At 42.2% G+C, this 23,921-nt stretch overlaps 3 protein-coding genes across 3 annotated transcripts; 1 reads left to right on the top strand and 2 right to left on the bottom strand.

Moving 5' to 3' along the window:
* The first annotated feature begins 446 nt into the window (after window positions 1-446).
* pstpip1a (proline-serine-threonine phosphatase interacting protein 1a) lies at window positions 447-13,548 on the top strand. Its single transcript, XM_076262486.1, has 15 exons — window positions 447-669; window positions 2,626-2,726; window positions 3,142-3,216; window positions 3,724-3,758; window positions 3,841-3,947; window positions 4,250-4,312; window positions 4,823-4,927; window positions 5,567-5,612; window positions 7,912-7,991; window positions 9,254-9,352; window positions 11,516-11,612; window positions 11,826-11,916; window positions 12,102-12,181; window positions 12,679-12,785; window positions 13,178-13,548. The coding sequence occupies exons 1-15, from the start codon at window positions 637-639 to the stop codon at window positions 13,307-13,309; spliced, it is 1,251 nt and encodes a 416-aa protein (XP_076118601.1). The 5' UTR covers window positions 447-636; the 3' UTR covers window positions 13,310-13,548.
* Window positions 13,549-15,156: 1,608 nt separating this feature from the next.
* On the bottom strand, window positions 15,157-22,209 carry tspan3a (tetraspanin 3a). The gene is made up of 7 exons (XM_076262476.1): window positions 22,021-22,209; window positions 19,655-19,846; window positions 19,168-19,242; window positions 18,898-18,999; window positions 18,591-18,743; window positions 18,156-18,239; window positions 15,157-16,489 (listed from the first exon to the last, which is right to left on the bottom strand). The coding sequence occupies exons 1-7, from the start codon at window positions 22,081-22,083 to the stop codon at window positions 16,397-16,399; spliced, it is 762 nt and encodes a 253-aa protein (XP_076118591.1). The 5' UTR covers window positions 22,084-22,209; the 3' UTR covers window positions 15,157-16,396.
* Window positions 22,210-22,925: 716 nt separating this feature from the next.
* Window positions 22,926-23,777, bottom strand: ch25hl1.2 (cholesterol 25-hydroxylase like 1, tandem duplicate 2). Its single transcript, XM_076272661.1, has one exon. It carries the CDS (start codon window positions 23,775-23,777, stop codon window positions 22,926-22,928), a length of 852 nt encoding a protein of 283 aa, XP_076128776.1.
* Window positions 23,778-23,921: the final 144 nt, after the last annotated feature.

The raw sequence follows: 23,921 nt of genomic DNA, 5'->3' as shown, positions 1-23,921 counted from the left end.
ATTAGTTGGGTCGGTTATACTGTATTTCCCTCAGGGACATCTTCCCTTTTTCAATGATGAGTTTGATCTGTATTTAACCCCCGCATTTCAGCTCAATTATGCTGTAGCAATATGGCCCGGAGTACACTGATATTCAAATGTGACCTGCCTTGACAGAGCTGTGGCTAAATGAAAAATGGTACATACATTAAGGGTAAAGCTTAACTATTGAATCTTTGCCAGTTCCAAACCAAAACCCCACAGCAATGAGTTTAACCAACTTGTATGACCAACATGTTCATTTAACTTCACAGCTGGTAGCCGATCTTAGTAAATCAATGCCATTTTAGCAGTCTCCACCTATCAAGTATTCAAATGACAACCAAAAGAGAGCACTGTTATCTATGAGACAGACTGACTGTGGTTGATGACATCATACGAAGGCTCTTCCTCATTTAAGCCAAACCTGCACAGTGAAGGGAAGCAGTTCCTGCATGTAGCGTATTCTCAATTTCTGCCCATTCTGAACTATCTCTCAGTTTTTTGCTGATTTGAGCTGGTACTGCGTCATTGTCAAGCCTCTGGGATATTGATTGAAGCTTCTGTCAGCCAAGACAGTTTCCAAAAAAGGAAATTCTACTTAGGCTCTGGTTTAAGATGACACCATTGCAATTCAAAGATGCTTTCTGGGTGAGTGGGCTCCAATGGCCTCTTACATTGATCTTACTCTGTTTGAAATACACCTGCCGATAGGTGTCTAGAGAAAAGAATATGTTTGTCAACTTCTCTCTGTTCTTCAGCTGATCTCTGAGCCTTCAGTTTTGTCTTTCGTAAAGACACAGTGCCTTGAATGTTAAGTATTGGGTTCACAAGTATGATTTCATAAGAACAGTTTATTTTCTATATTTAGATAAAATGTTCAGTACAATCTTAAAACTGTCGCTTTAGTGCTTTAACGCTGACATTTACTTACCACATTACATAACATAACACTGACATTTACCACATTATAGTGATCACAGAGTGTTTCATATCTTTGGGTTCTTTGAAATGGCATATTGGTATGACCAGAGTGTTAACAATAGCTTTAATTCTGTTGGCTTTTGCGGACTTCCTGCGATTGGGGGATCAGCCATGTCCCATTTGGTCCTTGATCTGTGAGCTGGCAAGTGTTGTCAGAGCTTCAATCTACAAAGCAACAGAGAGTTTCTGGGTTAATTTGCATCAACAGGTCCAGCGCCATAATCCTATTCCAACCTTTGCGTGTGAAAATGAACTGGTCAGAAGATCTGAACTTCACTTTGTTTTGTAATTAGACATCCTTTTGCTCGGTGGCTTTAACTGTAAATTGCCTTAGGTAATGAGATAACCAGTCAACCACTGTAAAACAAGTTGTGGCACTTTTGACTGAGACATAAGAACTGGTAAAGCAAGGTTTACAAAACATCCATTGAAAGATACCCAAAACATTTCATTGTTGTCAAATGAATACCATCCTCTTGTTTCAAATACCTTTAACAAATATAACAAAATGGTTAGACATTAATACTTGTTCTACTTCTGTGTGGTGCTTCCCTGCTAGCCAGTGTTATGTTACATTATGGTGATCACATGCTCTGACTCTACTAAGCTACACTTCTTAAAACACTAATGACATCTTAGTCCGCACTATTTCAAATGTCTGGCTCTGGCCTGAAACACAAACAAATATTGTCAGTGCACATTGTATCATATCAGGTCCTGTGTATGAGCTTAATGCGTGTAATGTGTAATAACTTAATGCGTAGTTGCAAGTGTGATACATTTGCCCATTTTCCCTATAGAGTGTGTGGATGTGAATTGCTGCACCAAATCATGTTGACACATCTCATTTCATCACAGGTGTTGCTATAATTGTGCAATAGGAAGAGTAGCAAACCAAATGTTAAAATATCTTTTGGAGAAATGTATTACTTATATCATTTGCCAATTTTAATAAACTACAATTTAGAATAGTTAATAGTAAAGCAAAGGTACAGTTAAATTAGCCAGTCAAAAATCTAAATTAGTTATTACATTAGAGTTGAATGTTAGAAATCACACCAAACCCTGCCTTCCTCCTATTGGTAGGTTACCTGTAGTAGGCCTATTTAGTTATTTGGAGAATGTAGACAAAACATTCATTGACATGTAATTTTGCATGCAAGGATAACAGAACTCTGCTATTAAATGAAGAGCTTTGCATTTTATTTGCTGATGAACTATAAATAACACGGGCCCATGTTTTTTAAGATATATGCTTCCTTGTGATGGGAGAGTCCCTCTCTAAAGTTTGCAATATGCATCATAGATTGAGATCTTAGGCAGGGATGGATTACTGCACGGGCCTACCGGGCCCAGGGGTCAGGGGGCCCTGAAGCCCAAGCCTTTGCATGGAATCATTGCCTCAATATCAACAAATCAGGATGTAGGCTATGAATCTGATTGAATTTAGTATTGGCCATCCCCAAAATGCACCAGAATACAGGAAATCACCCCAACCCCCCCCCCCTCATATGCGACAATTGGGGGGCCCTTAATACATCTGGGCCCAGGGGCCCAAAAGTTCATAATCCGTCCATGATCTTAGGTCCTATGTTTGAAAACAGTGCATTTGTTTGTCACCAGGGAGCAGATTTCTGCAGCAACCTGGGCTATGAAGCGCTCATCCAGAGACTGTGTGATGGCCGCCGGATGTGCAAGGACATGGAGGACCTCCTGAAGATGAGGTTTCACCTCTTCAACTAAACCTAGTGAAATGTGTACAACCTCTATGCCATCTGGGACTGTGCAGTCAGTCTGAATGGATTGGGAACAGGACACTAGGCGCTAAAGATTATAAGAATTACATTCCTCTTTACTCTTTCTGAAGAAACTGATGTTATGATATAGTAAACAGTGGTTAGATCCCTTTGCTTCACTTGATCATGGGGATATTCTATATTCATCTCCGTGATGCATATAAATTCATGAAATATATCTACTCATATTTTCACAGATTTGCTCTCTTCCTTAGACAGCGGGAGTGATTAGCGGTTTATTATCGTGTTCCCTCTTTTACTTTCAGATTGTTTGTGTTTTCCCTTTTGGGTCTAAAATGTCAATCAGTTCTATGTCTCTTTAAGTATGTCATTTTTTCCATAGGGCAATGGCAGAGGAAAGGTATGGCAAGGAGTTGGTGACCATTGCTCGCAAAGCCGGAGGCCAAAGTGAGATCAGGTTGGCCACTTGATCTGCAGAAGTCAATAAAGTCGCAGTCTTTACTTTCATTTGCATATAACTGAGGAACTGAAATTTGAGTTATAGTGACCTCACTGACATGACTGTTATTATTGTCATATAGCTTCTAGAAACAGCACTGTACTTCTAGAAACATCTCTTCTAATGTCGGACTGATGCATGCACCATATTATCTATACGTCTATACTGGCCTACAGTATGTTGCTAAATTCTCAAACAAAGCTGATTTCATTAATAATAAAACAGGTTTATAGGCCAAGTATACTTGCTATACAAGGAATTTGGTCTCTGTATTTATCCTATCCGTGAATTAGTGAGACACACAGAGCACACAATGAGCACACAGTGAGGTGAAGCACACACAAACCCGGCTAACTAGCTCTAAAACACATTTGTTGAAAATATTTGCAGATGTTTTGCAGAAGGCCTATAACATAACATTCGCAACTCATGTGAAAATCTCACTTCTTGTCTTCTCTCCGGCAGTACTTTGAAAGCTTCATTTGATCATCTGAAAGCACGTGAGTGAGAAGAAGCCATTTTTCAAAATGTCCTCCTCAAATTGTAGCTCCTCACATTTTAATAAATGTCCAACCCCCACAGAGATTGAGAATGTTGGGAACCTGCACATACAGCTGTCAGGGATGCTCAAGGACGAGGTGAAGAGGATGGAGCAGTTTAGGGAGCGGCAAAAAGAGCAGAGGAAAAAGGTTTCTCAGTTCACACACACACACACACACACACACACACTGTGTTGTCTATGAGATTTCGTCATTTGATTGCACCTTTTCAGTCAAGTGGTGTTCTTTTTAAAAAGTGCTTTATAATAAGCCTGACCTGATACTGTAATTTGACACACACATACGCATGCAGACACAGAACACGCACAAGCTTGCACACACTCACAGTGTTTTATTCTGATGAATTCTATTCTTATCCTCCTTTCTCAACATGAGAGAGTCTCATCCTGTGTGAGTGCTTTGCATTGTTGATGAATTTTGCCTCCTTACAGTTCGAGGGGATCATGGAGAAGGTACAGAAGACCAAAATTGCTTTATTTAAGAAAACAATGGAGGTGAGTGTATGCTTTTATTATTTATTTTCTGTGTGTGTGTGTGTGTGTGTGTGCGTGCGCAGATGCGCGTGTGCACATGTGTGCAGCGCACGTGCGCACACACACACACACACACACACACACACACACACACACACACACACACACACACACACACACACACACACACACACACTGTGCCACCCAACAAGTGAAGCAGTCAGAGCAGGAAGAGGAAGAGGAAAGTGTGTGTCTAAAGTCGTTAGTGCATGTGCAGGCAACCTTGTACGAGCACAAATGTGAAATGTGTGAGGTTGAGAACGTGCAAATGAGTGGGGGCGGGAAGAGGTGGGCTGCATGGATCGGCGCTGCTGAAACATCGCCACGTCACTGTCTCAGGCAGCATTATTTCTGTCACTCTGACACACTCACTGCCCACACCACCTCATGCAAACACTGACTCTACCTAATATAGTCTGAGCTAATGAAGCTCTTTCATCTCTCGTTTCTGCCTCTTTTTCCACCCTGTAGTCTAAGAAGCTGTACGAGCAGAAGTGTAAAGAGGCAGATGAGGCGGAGCAGGCTGCTGAGAGAGTAAACAGTGCTCCCACTGCCACACCCAAACAGGCTGAGAAGGTAACATACTGGCTGAGCACAACATACAACATCTCTCTCTCTCTCTGATAATCTTACATCTCACTGGGCAGGAGATCAACTCAAGGGAAAACTGTGGAAGTCTGCAAACATGCATTATTTATATAGCCCATTTCATACGCAGTGGTCATTCAATGTGATTTACATAAACAAAAGCATGCAGTAATAGCTAATAAAAGCATAGAAGGGCAACAGTCAAATATTAGTTTTAAAAGTAAAGAATAAAAAAGAAAACATAAAACACACAAGGAAAGAGTACATATATGCATTAAAAGGGCAATTGTTTAAAAGTGTTTTTAAAAGAATAATTAAAAGACAAAAAAAAACACAGAATGATTACTCAGTGATAGTGATTATAGTCAAACACCCAGTGAACAGCAACACTCCGACTGTACAGCTTATTACTTATCCAGCATATCCTTATATGCATGAACAAAAAATCTCTAAATCCTTTTTGTAGATAGCCGACAGGAACTTGCTATTGGTGTCAGTTCTAAAAAATATCAGGCCGTTTCTATTTCCTTTGTAAAGGAGAACTGGGTATTAAAGCAGGCCGTCTTTTGCCAAAGTGATTTTGATATGATTAAAATTGTTATTCATAGTATGTTTTTGTTTTACCAGGTACAGAACAAGGCCAAACAATGCAGAGAAGCAGCAGTAGATGCAGGTTAGTGTGTCTGCTGTTTTAACCATAGAAATATTTACACTATTTACAACTATCAAATCACTTCCTGAAAATCCCCCTCCCTACATATTGTGTACATAAGGATTCAGATCTTAGTGTATCTCACTGTTTCTGTTGTATGCACATCCATACACCTCAGCAATACAGGTGAAAAAACAGCATCATCAGTGAATGCTTTTTACAATCTCATTTCCATTCATAAAACAGTAAATATTCCTAATGCTCTGCTCATATCACTCTGGTACAAGTGTGCTATTATATTGCTAAGTTTGAAACCCGAACTTGTTGAAGCTGTTTAAAAGGCATTAGTTCCTCCTCCCCCAATAGGGAACACACTATCCTCATGTTATTGAAAATTGCAGCCTTTACAGTAAGTGAGATTTCATCACTGTGTCTCAAAATGGACAGTAGGAGCATAAAACCAAATGTAGTAAATCCATCATTTGGGTTGTTTAGGTCCTAGATCACAGTACTATTGCTCTACCTTCTTGTGGTCACATCTGAGTTCCCTGTCCAGTTTTAAAAGCAAATGCTGTTGTAAAGTAACTGTGGCCAGGGCCTTATGGGTAATCTGTGTCACTGTCAATATGAGAAAGGATGCAAATGCATTAAAACAGTGATGATTTTAAAATTTAGCATTAGTGTCTCCAAACCATTGATGCCTGGTAACCACTACATATAAGGCCTTTTTTTTTACTGCAGTCGGTTAGGGCCAGCCCACACTTTTGTGCATGTTCCAACCACAGGAACTACCCCCTTTAGGACATCCTTCAGTTTCTTTGCAGAGAGAAAAAAAAACTCAGCAGTAAGGAAAGTCAAATGCGTTATAACTGTCCCCACCTCCCCTAAACCTGAACATGATGGTGGTATACGGGTGTGTTCACATTATTGTTATTTTTTGCTGCTGCCGGCTTTTGTTTTACATTATAATACTATGGAGTAGACCGTGTTTTCAAAAAAGTCCTCAGCTTTTTAAAAAGTGCTGTAGCTGGCGTTTTTTTCTGTAGCTCAGAGTGTCTTTTTAAAGTTGAGAAAAGTTCAACTTATCAGGAAAAAGCACCCTATGTCACACATTGTTTGACAGCTAACCAATTATAAGCTGAGTAATGAGAAATTGGTAGAGCTAGTTTGCATCCATACATGGAATATGTCACATTTATCTTCACTACGGATATTGGGTGAAACTTGCCTATTGAATCTTTATCTAGAATTCAATAGGCAGTCAGAATTGGAATTGGCCCAGAAAATTGCAATCAGTGCATCCCTACCAACAATATGTTTCTGAACTTGTTCTCACGCACCAACATGCACTGGTATATCAGAGGTTTCCAACTGGTGTTTCTGTAGTCCCCTGATGGTTCATGAAGGTATTGCCTTCAATATATGTTTTCACTGTGGGATCTATTACACAAGTACAAAAATGGACTTCAGGTTGCCTTTGTCAGGATGGTCGCTGGGTCACAATCAGTTGAAAACCGTTGGAATACCTGATATATTCAGCTCTATCATGCAGTGAGAATACAATTTTTTTTAAATGTTCACGGCAATCTTTGCTTCACGGCTTCATGAATGCTGTTCACAGGTCTTCCAGTAACAGAAGGGAGACTGTGTCAACGTCATCATCAGTGAATGCTTTTTACAATCTTATTTCCATTCATAAAACAGTAAATATTCCTAATGCACTGCTCTATCACTCTGGTACAAGTGTGCTACTATTGCTAAGTTTGAAACCCAAACTTGTTAAAAGGCATTAGTTCCTCCTCCCCCAATAGGGAACACATTATTCTCATGTTCTGGAAAGTTACAGCCTTTACAGAAGGTGAGATTTTATCATTGTGTCTCAAAATGGACAGTAGGAGCATAAAACCAAATGTAGTAAATCCATCAGTTGGGTTGTTTAGGTCTCAGATCACAGTACTATTGCTCTAACTTCTTGGGGTCACATCTGCCAAAACTGTGGTAAAAGCGCCGTAGCTGGCGTTTCTTTCTGTAGCTCATAGTGTCTTTTTAAAGTTGAGAAAAAAATGTTGATGTTGACAAAAAGTGCCCTACGTCACTAGTAATGAGTAATGAGAAGTTGGTAGAGCTGGTTTCCATGGAATATGTCACATTTATCTTCACTGTTGATATTGGGTGAAACTTGCCTACTGAATCTTTATCTAGAATGTAATGCAGACCATTCACATATCATGCACAACGACAAATATTCAATTTAATCAATTCTTCCTGTGTGAGGTACAGACAGATTCTTATCACTGCATTTGTTGTCTTTTGCTATTAGAGAAGCAGTACATGTCCAATATCGAGCAGCTTGACAAGATTCGCCAGGAATGGGAGTCAACCCACGAGAGCACATGTGAGGTGAGAGACGTGACCTGGACGCCTTAGAGGGAAATTCTGGTATATTTCAGCCTGTTGTGTAGGTCCAAACATTTAGTAGAGACAAAAACCATGAGAATCGGGGCAGTATAGGCTCAGCAGCAATTCAGTGTAATTCTGTGGGGCATGTCATCATATCAAAGTAAACTGCTTTCTTCACAACTGCTCAACATGTCATTACAAGTGTTTGTGTGGTCACCTTTGCCGTGACCTTTGTCATACTCCTTTCTGGCATCCAATTCACTACTTGTCTATTGTTGCATGGGACCTGTGTTCTGATTACTGGACACTGAATTGACTAGTAGGGCCTTATTGTCTTTGTAAGATCAAACACTGTCAGAAAAAGACGCAGGTAAAGTGTTAACCTGACAAACTTATTTAATAGTTATCTAGTATATAACTATATACTTATAGTTACATTTCTTTACACCTTTACTATATGTAAATATGGACTTGGTTATTTTCTCCCTCAATACCAGGCATCTAGTGAAAATAAACATTTTACTTCAATGTTTCCCTCATGCGAGATAAGCCTCCATTGCATAGCCTTTTGAGCTAGATAGGTTTAGGTTTGACAAATGTCATTTGTTTATTTCCGAAGAGAACATTTCGATTCAGAGACGATCTATCGATAGGGCCCAGGTTGAAATATGTTGGATCAACCTAGCCTACATTAAGCATGGTGTCTTAATTTGGTTAGAGGCTCTAGTCTAGAACCAACCCCCACCAGATACTTCCTCTTTCTGTCCACTCTTCAGCCACAGAATAACCACAGCATCAGTGGGCATATACTGTATGTGATCTGTTTGTATCCATCTATTCTGAGTCACTTGGTTTTCAAATGGGGAAACGAAAAGTATATCATATGTTTCAAAACTTGTTCTCACGCACCAACATGCACTGGTATATCAGAGGTTTCCAACTGGTGTTTCTGTAGCACCCTGATGGTTCATGAAGACATTGCCTTCAATTATATTTTCACTGTGGGAATTATTACCAAGTACAAAAATGGTCTTCAGGTTGCCTCTGTCAGGATGGTGGTCGCTGGGTCACAACAATCAGTTGAAAATCATTGGCATACCTGATATATTCAGCTCTATCATGCAGTTCAACTCTATAAAGTTTTTTTTGGAAACTTCTTTAAAGACAAACATCAAGTTTCAGCTTACTTCACCTTTGCAGAAACAAAATAAATGAAGTTCACGGCAATCTTTGCTTCACGGCTTCATGAATGCTGTTTACAGGTCTTCCAGCAACATGAAGGAGACCGCGTCAACATTTTGAGAAATGCAATGTGGGTTCATTGCAACCACTTCTCAATGCAGTCTGTAAAGGATGACGAGGCAAGTGAACACTCTCTCTTATTGCAAGTGAACACTGCATATTGCATGACAAAATAAATGTGGCCTGATGTGGATAGAAAAAAATTAAGACTGGAGATCGCACTCAAAAGGTAGACTTAAAAAAAACCGAGAACATCATCAAACAGTGATTTATTGACCTCACCAGACTCCAGACATATAAAGAAGAAATATGATGCAATGTTTTTTTCTACTTTGTATGATTATTTAATTGTTAGCTCAAGATGGTGGTTGATTGATTGATTGTTTGTGAACTGGAATTGTGATTGGTCCATATGAATTTGCCACTTGCCTGGTAAATGATGTCATTTCCTATATAGTCTGTGAACTCTATAGACCTCTCCAGAATAAGTCCCGCCTCCGTAACTTCCGTATCCATCCAACTTCCGGGCATGGATTGTCTATGGGGAATAACATGGCGTTTCGAAATATCATACCGGTAAAACATCTGTAGGTAGCGAAGTTGAAAAAGCTGGTGGGCAGATTGGCCTACACACTTCTGCCATATAGTTTCCACTGGATTTTTTGATTGTCGGTGCCGTTTAAGTAGTATACTATAGACTATACTACTCAAACGGCACCGAAAATCAAAAAATCCAGTGGAAACTAGATGGCAGAAGTGTGTAGGCCAATCTGCCCAGCAGCTTTTTCTACTTTGTCACCTACAGAGTTTGACAGGTACGATCTTTCAAAACGCCATGTTATTTCCCATTGACCTCTCCAGAATAAGTCCCGCCTCCGTAACTTCCGTATCCATCCAACTTCCGGGCGTGGATTGTCTATGAGAAATAACATGGCGTTTCGAAATATCATACCGGTAAAACATCTGTAGGTAGCGAAGTTGAAAAAGCTGGTGGGCAGATTGGCCTACACACTTCTGCCATATAGTTTCCACGGGATTTTTTGATTGTCGGTGCCGTTTAAGTAGTATACTATAGACTATACTACTTAAACGGCACCGAAAATCAAAAAATCCAGTGGAAACTAGATGGCAGAAGTGTGTAGGTCAATCTGCCCACCAGCTTTTTCTACTTTGTCACCTACAGAGTTTGACAGGTACGATCTTTTAAAACGCCATGTTATTTCCCATAGACAATCCACGCCCGGAAGTTGGATGGATACGGAAGTTAGGAGGCGGGATATATTCTGGAGAGGTCTATAGACAATCCACGCCCGGAAGTTGGATGGATACGGAAGTTAGGAGGCGGGATATATTCTGGAGAGGTCTATTGATGTAACTTGCACCAGAGACTTTCTGAGGAGACATACTGTAGCACTGAAAAAATCCTCCATAGAAATGCATGGAGTTAGTTTGTAACGCCAATATGGCAGTTGTCTATACATATCCCGTCCCTTCCCATTCCCTTAAAATTCGACATGTGAATACATTGTGCCAATCATGTGGTGTGTTGTGAATACATTGTGCCAATCACGTGTTGTGATCTCGCGGCTGGAGCAAAGTTGGTGTCGTGAAGCCTTGCGCATGCGCATATCTGCCCGAATAGATGCCCGATAAGTTCCCCAAAAACGTTGTAATATGGCCGTTGAGTGGAGGGACTTGCTTAAAAGGACTTTGCTTGCACTGAGGATGTGGTCACCCGAAACGTTTGCAATTGCACTTTATTTTTTTGTATGGAGTCTGGTGAGGTCAATAAATCACTATTTGATGATATTCTCGTTTTTTTGAAGTCTACCTTTTGAGTGAGATCTCTAGTCTTGTTTTTCTACAATCTTCATTTGGAGCCTATACAACCAACACTGACAATTCGCCTTATTAACCCGGCGGCCAGAACGAGGCTACAGTGTACACTTGCCATCACACTTCAGTCCAGCAGATGGTCTCTGTTTGCAAACTGCCAAAAAAACTCACCGAAGAAGAAGGCATATATATGACTCTGGCAGGTCAGCGAACACTTCTTTTTCTGTGAGCTTTTATTTTTGGTAGTTTGCAAACAGAATGCATTACCACCATTTGCCGGACTGAAGTGTGATGGCAAGTGTACCCTGTATCCTCGTTCTAGCCGCCAGGTGAATAAAGCTAATAACCACTGTGTAAGGCACAGATTTCTTTTTTTTTTTTTTTGATATTTGATTGATGTGGGCAGTAGCCATACTTTGACTAAATGAAACTGTGCTGTTTGTTAGTGTTATGAGGAAGTGCGCCTGAGCTTGGAGGAGTGTGACATCACAGTTGACAACAACAGTTTCATTGAGCTGAAGAGCACAGGCACAACCCCACCAGGTGAGAGTCCACCCCAACCTGCAGCAACAACAGCAGGAGAACATCTCTGTGAAGCCACACATACTTCACTGTGTGCCTGTGTATATTTTGTAGGCTCGTCCTGTCGCTGTCAGTCATGGCGTCAGCTGAATTATATTCAACTGAAGCTATAGCTGGCCTTGATTCTGACTGTGTTTGTGTTTACTGTCTGAATTCCAAACCCTGTCTCCCTAGTGCCCATTGTGTTTGAGAACTACTACGACAGAGAGCCGTGCACAGACAGCAATGGCATTGGAGGGCGCTTTGGTGGAGGGGTCATGAAAAGGTGAGAAATAAAGAAGCAATAGAAGATGCATTGAGCCTCCAAATGTAGGTTTAAGACCTCATTTTAGGTTCCTTCCTATTTTGACCTAAGAGTCCACCAACTTTTAAAATGTAAACCCAATGTGAACTTGATTTGCAATTTCAACCCAACGTGAACTTGATTTAAATTTGTTTTCCTCCATGTAGGTTTTCAAATCTTTTGCAAGGAAACTCTAGTGCCAGCAGGAACAATGTCAATGATGGTGTGTCAACAGCTATACCCTCTGGTGAGAATTGCCCCTGTTGAAAGAAATTTTAATGTAATGTTTATTTTTGCCATGTGTTTATATTTATTGGTATAATGCTCTGTGCATTTTCTTTAAAATACAAATAACAATATAGCACAAAGTAGTAACCTGATTATCAGTGTCTCTCCTCCACTTATGTTTTATTTAACTTTTATTTATTTTTCAAGCATGTTTTTATTAGCAACTTGCACTGGTTTAAAGGATTTGCCTATTCCTTTAAATACCTGTATTCTCTTCCTGCAGAACAGAATGTAGCATTCATTTAGGTCATTCATTTACCACTAGGTGGCAGCCAAGCCCAACTCTTAGAAATAAGAGCATGACGTCAGAAAAAAGTTTTGCCCTTGTATGATTATGACCTGTGACCCCCATCAGCCTGAAATGGTTGAAAGGTTGACATTTAGCCAAATATTCAGACTTTACGTCAATATTACCTCTGCCCTTAATATATCTCCCTGCCATGCTTTAACCGTCAGCTGATTCAGATGGGGTGTATGCTTCCATCCCTGGGTTTGTGCCCGGAGGAGCACCAAGAGCTGCAGCAGTAGAGGAGTACCAGGCACTCTATGAATATGTTGCTCAGGTAAGCCAGAGGACTTCCTGTGAACACGCTTGGCAACAGGGCTCTGGAATTTTTGCATTCAGGGGATGTGAAACATGAGAATGAAGGTGTGTGTGTGTGTGTGTGTGTGTGTGTGTGAGATCGAGAAAGGTCAGAGAGGGAGGAGCCTTATTGTTACCTGCTTAACACAAGCTACAGTACATGTAAAAAGAACACAACTGAACTGTAGGCCTATGTAAATAACTAGCTACTACTTTGTGTAAGCGGAGTAATCTCCCGCCCTGTTGGTCATTACCCGAAAATAGCAGTGGACAGATATAATCAGCCACAGGACACTGGATCTAATTGCCCATATCTGTGTGTGTGTGTGTGTGTGTGTGTGTGTGTGGATGTTTTTGCTTACTTTTCCCCAGAGCTCAGATGAGCTGTCCATCTCCGTGGGGGAGATAGTGGTGGTGGTGGACCAGGGTCAAGATGGCTGGTGGACGGTGGAAAGTAAAGGCCAGTCAGGTCTGGTCCCGGGATCTTACCTCAACAAAGTCTGAGAGGGAGCACACACACACACACACACACACACACACACTGAGAGGACCCTGTTACAGGTTGACAGCTGTTTGGGCTTATCCAGTGCCGATCTGACTCAGAGGTGTGAGGCACCGGCTTAACAGCAGTTTTATTCAGGGTAACGTATTTATATGGTATGTGAAAAGGGGAGCTCATTTCAAGCAGGCACTACAGGCTAGCATAACACAATTGTAGCGCAGTAGATCTAGTTGTAACTGAACTGTTCATTTCCAATATTTCTTTTGTGTGATGTATGTTAAAGATGAGATATTACTATTCAGTGGCAAGGGATGTTCCATAGGTGGGGGTCATTTAAATTAAGATGTTCCTTGCTTAAGGCTAGTGAACTTCAACTACAGCCATTAACATTTCTACTGTGCGTCACTGTGTTTTGTTGTTGTTAGTTTGTGGTATTGTCAATATATCAAGAGGAAATTTGATTTTCTTTAGCACAAACTATGTGAATGTATTTGATGCAATAATACTCAATGCAGACTCACTTCTGAGTGTGTAGAAAGTATTTGCAAAACGTAATTTATAATCAAACTGGCATTTCTTCTGGCTTCATCTGTTAACCTGTAAAAATGTTTTAATATGATTAAACTGCACTGTTTCTTTATGGCCAGATGACGAAGGTTATATTTACATATCACACTAACACGGTTGACACAAATATCGGGTGACACAACAGTCACTATACCTACACTATAGTTACTGCTAAAATACTGTGACCACAACTGCCTTCATTGTCATGGAGCTCTTGAAAAACATTCTACAAACGAGACTGAGTGGGTCACTATTAATATTACCGAGACCTGTCTTTAGCAGGTGTGCGTGCACACACACACACACACACACACACACACACACACACACACACGAGATGACCGTGTGGATCATTGCAGCAGTCATGTGTGCATTACAGAAGAATTTATCTTCGAGCCTGTGCTACTGAGGACAGCTGACTTGGAAACAATGACCAGTGTTCAACACACACACACACACACTTTGCATGCACTTTCTACATCAGGTGACCGTGTAGTCTGATCCACCTGTGTGAGGTATCAATTTTCCCCATCTCTCAGGAGACCGGTCATCCTAGATGCCTGCTTTGTCCGCAGAGACACACAAATACAAGATCTAACTCCTCAGTGCTAAGAGCATCAGGTCTGTAGTGGAGGCAGCTAGGGACCAGCTTGCCAGGACAATTATGATTGACAGAAAAAAGTGACCAAGTCAGACAAATAGAACTGCAGGGTCCAAACCGGCCAGATGCATCATATCAATAAACAGGTCAGGTCAGCAATACATGTGGCGTCAGATGGCTGACAGGTGCATATGTGCGGGAGGTTCCCTCCCCTAAATCACTCCTCCAGTGGCATGAAAGAAACAGCACCATCACACACAGATTCCCCCCAGGCTAACTTTACATGGAGTAGCCTGGGAAAGCACTGAACTTTAACCCTTGTCCATACTGCCACACTGACTGAGCGAGTGTTTTAGTTTCTTAGACACGAACAAAGCCCCCTGCTACAATAAAGTATTCAGCCAGTGCCCTTTGTTTGACATGGGGGGGGGTTGGAAGTGTGGGGTGAGACTTCCCTTAACAAGCAGGACATTCCTAAAAAGCATGACCAGGGTCTTGTGTTTGCAAGCAACCCAAGATCCAGGATAAAGAGAGATCTGGGGGGGGGGGGTGGACAGACAGCCATTCTAAAAATACCAGCACATGAACAGCTGATGTCGATGCTTAGGTCTCTTCAGCGTCCCTGAACACCCCCACCCACCTGCCTCTCAAAATTTGAAACAAAAAAGACAAGAGGTCATCTGGAATTGGAATTTACAAGTTTTATTTCAGTAAGTTTTTTTCCCCCTTAATCTATTTACATTCATCTAGAGTTTTTGTTCTACAGAGCTACATTTCTTTTTCTCGAAAAACAAAAACAAAAAATCAACTTTAAAATCTACATCTTAGCAATATACTCAACTCCACACAAGAAGCAAAAGAGGACAAAAAAAAAGAACAGTAATAAAATGTAACATTTTCAGTACATAATACGTAGTGCATGTACAACATTACCATAGATGCCTGTTTGAATCAAAAAAAGAAGCCATTTCCCTAAATTGCTTCCAATTATTGTTGTTCGATTTAGTGTTAGTTTGTTTTTTAAAGACAGATCTGAACAAGATTATGAATACAGTATGAGCATATCTGAAATGTCTTTCGTGGACCCAAAGCACTCCTACAGCAGCTCCTAAAGAGAACGATGCTGGTGATGCAGACGTGCTGGGTAAACAAGACTGGAGAACAAGCATGTTTATCTCTGTAGTGACAAGCGCACACACGCTCGCTAGGATTGTGAGTGGATTTGTGAGAGAAAAACAACAAAACGAAAACGACCAGGAAAAAGGAAGAGAATGAGCGAGCAAGACGAGAGGAAATCCCTGTCTCGGCTATTTACATGAAGTCATTTCTTTTTTTTAAATATTTATAAAATATTCCAAAAGCCGTACACATAGTGCAAACTGACGCATGAGGAAAGCAGAAATTCCACATTTTAATTCCCCTCCAGCACTGCCTTCCCTCACATGAGCAGACTGATGCTCTCTCATCAACACCCGCCCCCACAACCCCCCACCCCCCAACATAAACAGAATCTAATTTAAAGTATTAAGTGTCAATGCCTCATCTTAAAGACGGAAAATGGAAGAGGTGGGGGAGGTTTGACTGCCATTTTAGAATTTGGCTTGTAGCATTTGTGGAGAGAGATAGAGAGAAAAATAAAAGTAGTGAATATAAAAACATCATCTTACATACAGCATGTAAATAAATAGTATTGTCACTAGGGCACCCGTCACCAGTGTATAGAGTGAGCATCTTTGTGAAAGGTGGGTTCACTGACTGCCAACAGCAGGAGAAAGAAACGGAGGGCTAGGAGCCTGTGCGCTGACCCTGACAGGCACAATCTTAAACCTTAGGGGTGCGAGTGTGGATGTGTGCCTGTGAATATCTCTCAGTGTGTGTCTGTGTGTGTGTGTGTGTGTGTGTGTGTCTGTGGAGGTCAGCTCTATGCATATGTTCCTCCAGTGACAAGGAGCTCGTAAGCAGGGTCTCGCCTCCTGCGGCACAGCACAACGCAGGCACACAACATCCCCAGCATCTAGAGAGAGAGAGAGAGAGAGAGAGAGAGAGAGAGAGAGAGAGAGAGAGAGAGAGAGAGAGAGAGAGAGAGAGAGAGAGAGAGAGAGAGAGAGAGAGAGAGAGAGAGAGAGAGAGAGAGAGAGAGAAAGAAAGAGAGAGAGAGAGAGAAAGAGAGAGAGAGAGAGAAAGAGAGAGGGAAAAAAACAGTGGACAGGACATGATAGAGAGAAGGCAGAAGAGAGAGAGAGTCTGTTATAAAACTGCATGGGGGACTTAGATAAAAGAAGGCAGAGAAAGAGAGTGTAAGCTATTTTTGTAACATATAGCTCAGAATCAGGAATTGTAGTCTCACATGTAATTAAGGCAAATTAATATCTGGCATAGAAAAAGCACAGTGATACAACACACACACACACACACACACGTCTGTGATCTTTGGGACTGGGGGGCACCAATAAAGACTGTGCACAGGCCCACAATCAACAAGAACAAAGGGGGAAACCTCCTCGGCAAAGAGCCTCTGTAATTGCTGCAGGTCAACCAGCTTCAATAGCGGGGGGGGTGACTTGCAAACCTAACGAGAACTAAACTGAGGCATTCTGTTGAGATCCAGTAGAAGTGGGAGGTTATAGTTTGCAGCGCTGCTTAAGAAGTGGGTGCTTAATACCGAGCTGTGTGTGTGTGTGTGTGTGTGTGTGTGTGAGCACACTCTCCTGTGCGCCGCCCGAATTAAATCCTCTCCTTGTGTGTGGGCAGCAGTGTCTGCCTGCTCAGCCATTCCAAGCCTAGCAAACCCTCCATTCCAAGCCTAGCAAACCCTGCATTCCAAGCCTAGCAAACCCTCCATTCCAAGCCTAGCAAACCCTCCATTTCAAGCCTAGCAAACCCTTCATTTCAGCTCCAAAAAGCAGCAGTCTCTCTCGTGCTGCGCCCAGACTCTGCTCCGAGCTCTGCTCCGTGACAACGATAACAAGAACAAGAACAAGGACCACAACAGTCTCTTTATCATGCTCACGGTTTCCTTCCTTTCTCTAAAGTAAACAACAAACACATGGAATCCTGATGACATAACCCTCGCTATCCAAGGAGCCATCTTTGGGAAAGACTGACTGAAAGAGCTGGCCAATTGTTGTGGCATTAAAAAATGTGTTGAACAGCATCTTCAGGTGGATATGTGTACGAGGAGTGCACCCAACCCACAACCTTGCACGTTGCTCATTCCCACTGAATTCACAACCAGTGGAGCCGCAGACGTGGACATCTGGGTGGACAGAGACACGGGAGGCCTCAACAGCGGCCCGAGATGCTCCGAGAGTCGAGGCAGGGCTTTTTTTCTCTCCTCCCTGCAGGGGCAGGAAGTGGTGGCTGCTGCTCCCGACTGCTCTCGTCTGACTGACTGAAGACACAGGGCCCTGACACAATGGGGTCAGTGTGGAGAGAGTGTCCCTCCCCTCTCCCTCTCCCCCCTCTCCCTCGGCTGCTGCTGCTACTGACTGAACCACTCATCGGAGAGAGGACAGGAAAGCCGAAACACATCAGGAAAAAATAACAATCAAGTCCACACGCACACACACACAATAACAAGCAGCAGCAATTTGCATTTAAACTAGTCTGTCCTGTTTTGGCCTAGAAAAGGGAAAGAATACATGTTGGGGAAGGTTTTATGTGGAGGCAGGTTTATTTACCTGGATGGCAGCAAATGTCAGCGCAGCCCAGATGACATACATCATGATCTCTTTTAGTTTCTTCACAACGAGCGCTTCACAACCCTAAAGAAAAGAGAAGAGGGGGTGGAGGATTAGACTAGGGAAACAAGAGAAACAAAAGAAAGTGAAAGACTCCTCACGTGATGGGTTACGTGAAGGTTTTTTCCCCCCATCAGACTGCAGGTGTGCAAGCGTTTGTGTGTGTGTGTGTGTGTGTGTGTGTGTGTGTGTGTAGCAAGCGTTTGTGTGTGTGTGTGTGTGTGTGTGTGTGTGTGTAGCAAGCGTTTGTGTGTGTGTGTGTGTGTGTGTGTGTGTGTGTGTGTAGCAAGCATTTGTGTGTGTGTGTGTGTAGCAAGCGCTTGTGTGTGTGGAGTGTGTGTGTGTGTGACTCAACATGAGTGGCTCACTGCTCACCTCAGCGTACAAGTCTCCTGGGCGCAGCATGGAGCCGGTGCAGTTGTTCACGTTGGGCTTGCAGCAGCTGAGTGGTACGCTGTTGTTGCGCGATTCGTTGAACCAGCGCGTGTACTTCCAGTCCGAGTAGTCGTGGATTCCGCAGCAGTGAAGCTGAAGGCATATTCCAGAGACATACATTTGTTGACAAACAGCTACATCCCAGACACCAGTGCCTACTCACAATCAGAGAATGGCAGGCCTTGTTCCTTAGGGTAGTCAAGCACCTGAGAATGAGCGAAACCCATTACACAAAAGCCACACGCACCTGTCTTTGAACATAGTCGATAGCACGGCTTGGAGCATCAGTGTTGGTTCCATTGTATTCATTATAGACCGTCCTGATGGACTTATTCACCTCATCCTCCACCTGCAGATAAAACAATGGGACCATTTGAGCTCCACCTCGGTTGAAGCCATGGCAGACATGTGGCCTTGGCAAACTCATGCAGCAGTTTGTATATGCCATCTCAAACCAATTAAAGGAATAGAGACTCCACCTTTGACCAACACAGACTCTGTTCAGGTTGGGCCTTACCTTTGCTCTATAGATGTAGCCCAGCACCACCACCACCACCTCAGTCACAAACACCAGCAGCAGGATGATCACAAACTGGAAAGGTGGACAAAGACATTGTCAGTGGTGACAAAAACCAGATCAATACAGGAGGACCAAGGTGAGCTTCACATACAGATGTAAACACAATACACAATGTACAGTCCACTGTTGTAGCATCAACGGCAACATGCACATCAAGCACGTGGCATGGAACTGGTAACACTGCTTTGCCTACCACAGACCTCTTGCAGTTGTTCTGGACCAATCAAATGACTTAAATGACCAATTACAAATTACAAGACGTATCGAATAGATAATACAACAATCTAATATCACTTGTAATAAAGGAGGACCATCAAAGGCCTTTCATCTATGATGGGAGTCCTGTGCTCCAGAACAAAGTGGGCTGAGGCAACATAAATGCCTCGTATCTATAAAGTTATGAGGTGACGTATGCCCAACTGACCGTGGCCAAACCACAGCGGCTCTCGCGGATGGTGGCACAACAGCCAATCAGACCGATGATGAAAAGGAGTGCCCCGACAGCGATGATGACCACGGCTGGAATGAGCGTGTAAACGTCCTCAAAGAAGTGGTCGTAGTCGTCATAGGTGATGAACACATAGGCCCCCACATAGCATAAGATGCCAGCCGCCGCCTACAGGGACAAACAGAACAACTTTGATAACAGAACTTTGAGGCAGAACACAAATTAGAGATGGAAATATCTATATATTTATATAATATATATATACCTGTGAAATGTCTGAATCAATCTCTTAGGCCAATATGCATTTTTTTCCCTAAGTTTATTTTCATAATGGTTTACAGAGCCAGCCTCTGACATGGTCGTATTAGAGGCTATTTCTTCAAGATACCAATTTTCACTGGTTGTTTCCATTGATTCTGTATTTGTAAATGTGTCTTCCTTGTAGAACTTTTTTAAACATTCCTCAAATATAGCGCAGCATACTTTTTGAGATCTCATTCCTATTGACAGGGGCGTAGCACAAGGTCCTGGGCCCGTGCATAAGCAGTCCAGATGGGCCTCCATTTAATTAGGAAATAAAAAAAAATATATATAGACTTTTCAAAGGCCCTCTCTCCCCTTGGGCCCTTATAATCAGTAGTGGTTTTACACCGACGCCCCTGCCTATGGAATTAAATACAGTGCATGCAAATGAATGCACTGTATTGTTATTCATATTGCCCCATATTGAAATGACCTGCAGTCTAATTAGGGTATCTGCGCCAATACCCAGCCCTACAGAAAAGTGCCTGATCAAACAAAAGAAAGTGAATGAACTTTGAACATGAACTACATGAAATACTGGAATAACTGGAATGGGACTACTAAAACATAATGTTTGAAATCCCAATGCAGAAGCAAATTATGAGGAAAGCCTGGTAGGCTACGTACTACGAGTGTTTACATACATAGACATAATATATGTTTACATACCCAGTCAGTTCAAGTCTGGGTACAAGATCGAGGAGCCAGGACCAAATAGCAAAATGAAGCGTGACGTGCAACATTGGGCGTGAGGAGTAGCCTAACACATGGGAACGAACTGTGCATGATTTTCTGAACTGGGGATTTTGCCGTCACTAATTTTACCCCCATAACTTTTGACAACTGAAAATAAAATGTGAAACAATGAACAGAAAGCCTCTTCAATGTCTCACAACATTGGACAGCCAACTGCTCACTTTGTAAGAGGCTTGACAGACTGAGAGAGCATTTGGCAGTGGCCTACTTATTAAGGATACCGCAAAAGAAAAGGAATATACATTGGTCATCGAAGGTGGCAGGCGTGAAACATCACATGCTGAACATCATCCCTAGGATTACTAGCGAATTCGGCCCATGGAAGAGTTTGAATCTCAAATCCAGCCGTCATCTCACTTTGTATCGGCTAGGCTATTGGATTGCAGAACATCGTAGCACCAGTCGTACGTACCGACATTGATGAAATTACATATCCGTTTTATTTAATTAAATTCCAGTTAGGCCTATACCACATAAGTAACAATGTGGCACTGACCACTGATGCACGTCAATCACTACCAAGTTGAGTGGAGTGCTGCTGCGGGTGGCACCTCACCTATGCGGTAACGTTAACATGTTGGTCTTCTACAGAGCACTTGATCCCCCATAGTGATATACCCTTTCAAAGACGTTGATATGCTAATCAGGGTATTTCTGACTTCTAAACAACTCATCGGTAACTGAAACTAAATTAAGAATGTTCACTTGCCGTTTCTTAGATAGCTGCTTTGATAGCTAGCTGCTAGCTACTAGGGCCCAGTGCCATGGCTCTGCCACGGACGAGACGCAGCTTGTCTGCTGCAGAAAGCAGGACTGCTAGCACTTGATAACATTACCATCCAAGCAAAGCAAGCAACAAACTGCAGTTTTTTTAATCCGATCCGCATTCGAACACATATTGATAAACCATTTGCCCTCACAAAAAAACAATTCACAGTTGACTGCATGTAAAATAGAAAAAGGTTAACCAGCCACGCTTGCTTTTCTGGCAAGTTCGCATAATACTGTGCTTTGTTAACATGTCGACACGCTAGCTATCGCTAGTTGAGCAAGGTTAAGTTCTCATCTGTACTGTCATACTAAAGGTTTAACTATAGGAAAAATGAAAGCATTATAGTATTTGTTTAAATCTTATAAATATTCTTTATTATCTTGAACTATAAAATGACAAAATTAAATAGCGCTGCTGGCTGGCAAGATAAGCAGGCTACTTGCTGCGTAGAACGTTAGCTTAGCGTTTGACGCATCGTTATTAATAAATGTAAAAATTCCATCAAACTTACCCAAAAAATAAGATTGAGAAAGACCAGCACGGTCTTAGAAGACGTAATACCACATTGACCCATTGCTATGTATGATATCCAAAGATGTAGCAGAAAAGATGTTCGTTGCTGCTAGGATTGTAAAATGGCTGGCTGGCTATTGTAACCCATGCCCCGACAGCCTCTACTCCACTTGGTCTCTGATCCAAACGCCCACTGCTACCGGCTGAACCAGGACATGTGATTCGATGACTTCACAAGTCACTGTTGACATTCCTTGTCCCACAGATCCAGTGATGCACTCTTTTTGTTATTGCAAGGTAGGCCTATATGTATTTGAGGGGTTATGTGTATATTAGACAGTTCTGTTCACATCAACGACATATTGTAATACAAACATTTTAATAGGCAGACAGAGAGGTAGTACAGAGAATTACACAGGCAAATCTGATGATAGCTGCACACGTTTAATTGCGGTGTTAGTCAATACTGACATCTAGTGGCCAGTAAACCTTTTTGGGAAAAAAACATCTTTTTAACAGTAGCCTATTTTACAGTTTAGTCATAAAATGCTGACACAAATGACTTGGTTATATAATCATGGCATGCTAATAATAAAAGTGTAGATACAGTACAGTATACTCTATCCATCTTTAATCTAGTGTGCTCAAAATGGCAATGGTCATTTATGGAAGCCACAGCAGAAGATGCATGCAACAGAATCCAATCAACTCACTGAGCTCTTAAGGTAATTGCCATAATATAAGACATAAATTAACACTGTATTTATAATTGCAAATTCATCAGGACTGCTACAAAAGCATACTTCTCAGACAAATTAATTTGCAGATAGCTATAACAGAATTTCATTTATGATACTAAACACATGCAAAATGATAGTTTTACTACCTATTGAATATAAACAACTATTTATAGATATGCAGCATTTTAGCAAGATTTTGAAAAGCTAGGTCAGCATGAGTACCAAATAATTTATCCCAGTGGCTGAAGTGGGGTGCAAAGTTGGTGTTGGGCTTCTGATGATGCACATCATGCTGGCTTGGTCCACCGTAGAAACCAAATGGCATAAGACGCGATGTAGACCAGGGAAAGTCATAGCCACAATGATCCTCTACTGAAACATACACATGAACTACCATAAATACCCAAGTTGTGAGCAGGTGACATCTCAACAGCACCGGATTCAGGGTAGTCCAGAAGCCTACAGTGACTAGCTCCCAACCTCCCAGGCACTGGGTGGCCAAGGCAAAGGGGGCCATGTAGTTATGGTGGATGGCATGGAAGGTGACATACAGCCAGCGGATCTTGTGGTGCAAGAAATGCCAAATAAAATACTGCAAGTCAAAGAGTAGAAGATTTCCAGCCACCCCACCAGCAAGCTCCAGCAGGGTGGGGGCCCGGTCAGGTAAAGGAACTGGTGGTCGCCATGCCCACTGAGCCACAGCTGCTGGGAAGACCAGGACCAGGTGATTGCGTAGGGTGACTCCTGCACAGTGGACCAGCATAGCAGGTGTTGGCTTCTTACTTGGCTGGATCTTGAAACGCTGGACTGCCGGCCACCTGTCACCCATTACATCACAGACCAGGTAAGGGAGGCAGATGATGAAGTATGATGACACAGTCAGCACCACTGGGAAGAGTGGGGACCTAATGGTGTCAGAGTGATACAGCCGCAGGTGGTCCCACATGGGCTGGAGAATGGAGTCCTGTTCGTCATAGACTGTCCATAAGAGTTCGCAAAGATGGCTAAAGTTCATTTTTGCAGATTAGCTTAGTTTGCCTTTCTATTTATTTTCCTTTCCTCACCTCGATCTGCGATCTTGAAGATGCACTAGCTTCTGGCTGCCCTGATGCAATGGTACACATAGGCTACACCATCAGTGTAATGAAATATTTACATT

This window comes from Alosa pseudoharengus, unplaced genomic scaffold (genome assembly GCF_046254945.1).
Source record: "Alosa pseudoharengus isolate Yale_2024_CS ecotype anadromous, Long Island Sound unplaced genomic scaffold, YU_APseudo_1.1 YU_APseudo_1.1_scf_10, whole genome shotgun sequence".
In the NCBI taxonomy this organism is placed as follows: Eukaryota; Metazoa; Chordata; class Actinopteri; order Clupeiformes; family Clupeidae; genus Alosa; species Alosa pseudoharengus.
The sequence above is the reverse complement of the archived record's forward strand: the minus strand, read 5'-3'. Positions and strand labels throughout refer to the sequence as shown.

What these genes read in the sequence shown, in the direction of transcription:
- tspan3a (XM_076262476.1), bottom strand. Translation starts at nt 22,083, where the DNA reads ATGGGTCAATGTGGTATTACGTCTTCTAAGACCGTGCTGGTCTTTCTC. An exon ending in TTCTCAATCTTATTTTTTGG is followed by an intron (nt 19,847 to 22,020) that starts GTAAGTTTGATG and finishes TTGTCCCTGTAG; the next exon opens with GCGGCGGCTGGCATCTTATG. An exon ending in TCGACTATGTTCAAAGACAG is followed by an intron (nt 18,744 to 18,897) that starts GTGCGTGTGGCT and finishes ATATGCCTTCAG; the next exon opens with CTTCACTGCTGCGGAATCCA.
- pstpip1a (XM_076262486.1), top strand. Translation starts at nt 637, where the DNA reads ATGACACCATTGCAATTCAAAGATGCTTTCTGG. An exon ending in TATTTAAGAAAACAATGGAG is followed by an intron (nt 4,313 to 4,822) that starts GTGAGTGTATGC and finishes TCCACCCTGTAG; the next exon opens with TCTAAGAAGCTGTACGAGCA. An exon ending in CACCCAAACAGGCTGAGAAG is followed by an intron (nt 4,928 to 5,566) that starts GTAACATACTGG and finishes TTGTTTTACCAG; the next exon opens with GTACAGAACAAGGCCAAACA.
- ch25hl1.2 (XM_076272661.1), bottom strand. Translation starts at nt 23,777, where the DNA reads ATGAACTTTAGCCATCTTTGCGAACTCTTATGGACAGTCTATGACGAA.